Source organism: Myotis lucifugus, unplaced genomic scaffold (assembly GCF_000147115.1).
Source record: "Myotis lucifugus unplaced genomic scaffold, Myoluc2.0 scaffold_10492, whole genome shotgun sequence".
Lineage (NCBI taxonomy): Eukaryota > Metazoa > Chordata > Mammalia > Chiroptera > Vespertilionidae > Myotis > Myotis lucifugus.
This window is the reverse complement of record NW_005881540.1, coordinates 1-5,729: the sequence shown is the minus strand read 5'-3', so window position 1 is coordinate 5,729 and position 5,729 is coordinate 1. Positions and strand designations below refer to the sequence as shown.

At 43.2% G+C, this 5,729-nt stretch overlaps 1 protein-coding gene across 1 annotated transcript; it reads left to right on the top strand.

Moving 5' to 3' along the window:
- Positions 1–219: 219 nt before the first annotated feature.
- Positions 220–1,891, top strand: LOC102442677 (disco-interacting protein 2 homolog C-like; the record flags this gene model as incomplete). Its single annotated transcript, XM_023749472.1, has 4 exons — positions 220–341; positions 1,213–1,324; positions 1,410–1,525; positions 1,817–1,891. Coding segments are annotated over 4 exons (425 nt in total), but the record flags the coding sequence as incomplete, so codon positions are not given.
- Between the last annotated feature and the right edge of the window lie 3,838 nt (positions 1,892–5,729).

Here is a 5,729-nt window from a genome sequence, read left to right as displayed (position 1 = left end):
CGGGCTGCCTTAGCATCTCGTGCCTAAAGGAACAGGCCAAGTGGAAGTTAGTGCTGACACTTAACATAACCCCGGGAAGAGAAAAGAATGTGTTCAAGGTGTTCGTCGTCCACTTAACCTTCCGACTTTTCCAGGCTAGTATTTCTGCTGATAGGGATGGCAGCCATTAAATGGTCTGATTTATTTCAAGCAAAAACTTCTCATTTTCTTCTTGTGTAGGAATAGACCTTATCGCAGCTTTTTACGGTTGCCTGTACGCAGGCTGTGTGCCAATTACCGTCCGCCCCCCACACCCACAGAACATAGCGACGACGCTGCCTACCGTGAAGATGATTGTGGAGGTAACACCGCCTGGCGTGTCTGAGCGCTTCCTCCTGCCCTGGACCTGAGTGTCAAACTCTACACCAGAGCTGGGCCTTCGGGGGAGGGGCTGGCTGTGGGATTATGTGGGAGTCTTCAACCCAAGTGCTGGGGCAGCATGGGGCCTCTGCCCTCAGGGAGCTACCATCGAGTGCTGAAGCAAGAGCCCAACTTTGCATGGAATTAGGGACTAGAGGACAGCCCTGCCTCGATACCTAGAGAGAGCAGCCCCCCAGAGAGGGCGTCCCTACAGGCACTGCCCCAGCAAACCAGATCCAGTGAAAAACTCACCCATTTTTTATAGTTCTTTTGTCGTAGTTTATAAATGTCCTATTTGAAAGCATAGATTTATTTTAATTTTTTTGTGTCGGGGGGAGTTTAAGAGGACCAGGAAAGCTTTTTCCCTTTGGAGGAGGAACCACAGGGGACGTTAGTTTGGGGACCCCACAAGTACTTTTTTGTCATGATGTTGGAGTATTTTCATGGTCATTATTCCTGTTAGAAAATATGGGGGTTTTGTGGACATATGTGGCATTTCCAGTAGAAGGGCTAATGGTGTCAATAGTGAGATTAGAAGCTCCTTTCTGAGTCCAATCTTAACACTGGATCCAATCAGCTATGGACATTTTCAGGGACCTCAGTGCCCTCGAGCTCTGCGTGGCGCTTGTGGTCCGACACCTGGCTCTCTTGTACCTCTGCTGGCCAGCGCTAGCTCCTCACAAGGAGCCGTGTCCCTGGTAGTGCACCCTACTCTGAAAGCCACATGGCCTCAACACACAGCGCACACACGTGTGCAGTGAGGGCTCCCCTGCGGTTTACCTTCCTTCATCCATTCTGTTCTCTGACTCTCAGGTGAGTCGCTCGGCCTGTTTAATGACAACACAACTGATCTGTAAATTGTTACGGTCCAGGGAGGCAGCTGCGGCCGTCGATGTCAGGGCGTGGCCCCCCATACTGGACACAGGTCAGTCCTCGAGCTCGCTAGGCACAGTTCCTTCTCTGCTCTCCCATTAGGTCAGCTGTGCTAATAGCTTCGCTTTGCTCTCCAGATGATTTGCCAAAGAAGCGGCCGGCCCAGATCTACAAACCCTCCAACCCGGACACGCTGGCTTACCTGGATTTCAGTGTGTCCACGACTGGAATGCTAGCTGGAGTGAAGGTGAGGGTGCGGTCTGCCCAGTGTGCAGTCAGCCCACGCAGTGATGGCCATTTGTGTTCTGCGTGAAACGGAATGAGGTGTAGACATGTGTTTCATTCAAGCTATAAAATGTGTGGACACTTCAGTAGTAACCTAAGCTGACTGCTTCTTTCCAAATGTTCCGACTTTTTTAAAAAATGTAAACACAGCCTGACTCATCCCTACTGAAAAACTGCATAGGTTTTTCTTCCCTCCTGCTTCTCAAATCCAAACATTCTTTCTGTGGTAAAACTGCATGAGAGCTTCTTGCTCTTTAAGGGATCCCTTATCACTCGCCAGAGGACTGCTCCGTGCAGCTGCAGAGACCCCTTTGCCTACGTCGTGCCCTCTGACGTACGCCCTTAGCGAGGAGCTGTTAACTTCCCTGTAGCCTCAGGAAGCCCTTCCCCTCTTACCTCCCTCTGGGGTCTGACTGCTGAGTTTGCATAATTTAAAAGTGGGCATCTTAATAGGTGAGGTTATATCTCATTATATTTTTGATTTGTATTTTCCTAATGATTAGTGACAGTGAGCATCTTTTCATGCAATTATTGGCCATTTGTGTATCTTCTTTGCAGAGATGTCTATTCAAGTCCTTTGCCCATTTAAACAAGTTTTTTTTTTTGTTGAGTTTTAGAAGTTCTCTATATGTTTTGGATATTAATCCTATATGAGATTTAAAATTTTTTTCTCCTGTTCTTTGGGTTGACTTTTTTTTTTACTCTGTAGACAGTGTCTTTTGATGCACAAAATTTTAAATTTTTGTTGAGTTCAACGTTGTCTATTTTTTTGTTGTTGGTGGTGTTCGTGTCTTTCGTGTCATATCAAAGAAAACATTGCCAAATCCAATGTCAGAAAGATTTTGTCCCATTCTTTTGTCTAGGATTTTTATTGTTTTACATTTATGTCTGTGATCCATTTTGTGTTAATTTTGTATCCAGTGATAGGTAAGAATCCAGCTTTATTCTTTTACATGTAGATATCCAGTTGTCCCAGAACCATTTGTTAAAGAAACTGTCCTTTACCCAATGAGTGTGGTCTTGGCACACTTGTGGAAATTGTTTGACCATATATAAAAGGGTCTGTTTGGGGGCTATTTTATTCCATTGTTTTAAGTGTCTGTCTTTATGCCAGTACCACACTGTTTTGATTATTGTAGCTTTGTAGTAAGTTTTGAAATCAGGAAGTATGGAACCTCCAGCTTTGTTCTTTTTCCAGAATGTTTTGGCTATTCATGTTTTACTGAGATTCTATATGAATTTTACAATGAGCTTTTTTTTTATTTCTGCAAAAAAATCATTTTTTATAGAAATTGCACTGAATCAGTATTGTTTTGAGGAAGTACTGGGTAGTATCTGTGACTATAGGATATGTTTCCATTTATTTATGTCTTCTTTAATTTATTTCAGGAATGGTCTATAGTGTGCATTGTATAAGTCTTTCACCTCATTGATTAAGTTAATTCCTAAGTATTTTATTCTTTATGCTATTGTAATGAGAACTGTTTTAATTAACTTTTCAGATTTTTCATTTAGTGTATAGAAATGCAACTGACTTTTGCATGTTGACTTTTTTCCTGGTAATTTGCTGAATTCATTTATTATTTGTAGCAATTATTTTGTGACACCTTTAGGGCTTTTTCCATATAAGATCATATCATCTATGAACAGAGATATTTTTATTTCTTCCTTTCCAATTTGGATGCCTTTTATTTATTTTTTTCTTACCTAATTGCTCTGGCTGAAACTTCCAGTACTATGTTAAATGGAAAGGGTAAAGGCAGGCATCCTTGTCTTGTTTCTTATCTTAGAGGAAAAGTTCAGTTTTTCACAGTTGAGTATGATATTTGCTGTGGGTTTTCATATATTGTGTTTATTGTAGTGAGGTACTTTCCTTCTATTCCTAGTCTATTGAGTGTTTTTATCATGAAAGGATGTTAAAATTTTTCAGATACTTTCCTGCATCAAATGAGATGATCATGTATTGTTTTTCCCTTCATACTCTTAATATGAAGTATTGCATTCATTGGCTGTCATATGTTGAGCCATCCTTGCATTCTAGGAATAAGCCCACCTGGTTATAATGTATAAGCATTTTATTGTGCTGCTGAATTCCATTTTCTATGCTCAATTATATGTTGAGGTTTATATTCCAGTGTTCATAAGGCATATTGATCTATAGTTTTCTTGTAGTCTCTTTGTCTGGTTTTGGTACCAGAGTAAAGCTAACCTCATAGAATGAGTTAGGAAATGTTCCCTTCTCTTCAGTGTTTTTGGAAAAGTTTGGAAAGGATTTGTATTAGTTTTTCTTTAATTTTTGGTAGGATCACCAATGAAGCCATCAGGTACAGGGCTTTTCTTTGTTGGAATTTCTTTTTTTCTGATTTGATCTTTTTACAAGTTAGAGGTTCATTCAGATTTCACATTACTTGTGATTTAGTCTTGGTAAGTTTTGTGTTCCTTCCTTTAAAAAAAAATGTTTTGTTGTTTCAGAGAGAGGAAAGGAGAGAGATAGAAACATTGATTGGCTGCCTCCTACACGCCCCCTATTGGGGGTCGAGCCTGCAACCTGAACATGGAATTGAGATAATGCTGGCCTCTTGATTTTTTTTTGGAATAGTTTGAGAAGGATAGGTGTTAGTTCTTCTTTGAATGTTTGGTAAAATTCACCTGTGAAGCCATCCCAGTTCATAACTTTTGTTTGTTGTGAGGTTTTTTTAATTACTGCTTAAATTTCACTAGCTGTAATTAGTTTATTCAGAATCTCTGATTCTTCCTGATTCAGTTTTGGAAGATTGTATGTTTCTAGGAATTTGTCCATTTTGCCCAGGTTGTCCAATTTGTTTATGAATTTCCCTCTCAACACTGCTTTTGCTGTGACCCATAGATTTTGAGTTGTTGTGTTCTCATTTTCATTAGTTTTAAGGTATCTTTTGATTTCTTCCTTGATCTCATTGTTGACCCATTCATTGTTTAGTAACATGTTATTTACCCTCCATGTCTTTATGTTTTGGTATTGTACTGTGGTATTGTGTTAAGTCCTCTATTTCTTTACTTACCTTATGTCTAGTTGGTCTGTCCATTATTGATAGTGGTGTATTGAAGTCTCTTATTATTGTAGAGTTACCTATTTCTCCCTTCAGTTCTGTCCATTTTTGTTTTATATACTTTGATAGTTTCTTACCAGGTATATAGATGTTTATAATTGTTACTAGAGGCCCGGTGCACAAAAATTTGTGCACTGGGGGGGGGGGGGGGTCCCTCAGCCCGGCCTGTGCCCTCTCGCAGTCTGGGACCCCTCAGGGGATGACCACCTGCTGGCTTAGGCCCGCTCCCCGGGGGATTGGGCCTAAGATGGCAATCAGACATCCCTCTGGCAGCCCGGCAGCCCTTGGGGGATGTCAACTTGCCAGCGGGGAGCAGGCCTAAACTGCAGTCGGACATCCTTAGCGCTGCTGAGGAGGCAGGAGAGGCTCCCACCACCACCGCTGTACTGGCAGCCATCAGCCTGGCTTGTGGCTGAGCAGAGCTCCTCCCATGTGAGAGCACCCTGACCACCAGAGGGCAGCTCCTGCATTGAGCGTCTGCCCCCTGGTGGTCAGTGTGTGTCATAGTGACCAGTCATTCCCCAGTCTTTCTGCTGTTAGGGTCAGTTTGCATATTACCCTTTTATTATATGGGATAGAGGCCTGGTGCATGGGTGGGGTCTGGCTGGTTTGCCCTGAAGGGTGTCCCGGATCAGGGTGGGGGTCCCGCTTGGGTGCCTGGCCAGCCTGAATGACGGGCTGATGGCTGTTTGAAGCTGGTCACACCCCCTTCAGGGTGGGGGTCCCCACTGGGGTGCCTGGCCAGTCTGGCTGAGGGGCTGAGGGCCGTTTTCAGGCTGGCGGGCGACTGAAGCTCCCAACCTCTCTTTTTTTCTTTCTTTTTAATTCTGCGATTTATATTCCTTCTATGGCTGTCACTGGAGCTGAGAGCCGGCTTTAGCTTGAGGCTCAGCTCCAGCTCTGAGACCTTGGCTGCTGAAAGCAGGGATCTGGGTTTGTTTACCTTCTGTATTTGAAACTTTGTTGCGACTCCAGCTCTGAGATCCCGGCTGACTGAAAGCAGGTTTCTGGGGTTTTGTTTAGCTTCTATATTTGCAACATAGTTTCTTAGTGTGCAGCTGAGAGGCCGCAAGGCAGGCGGGGAAC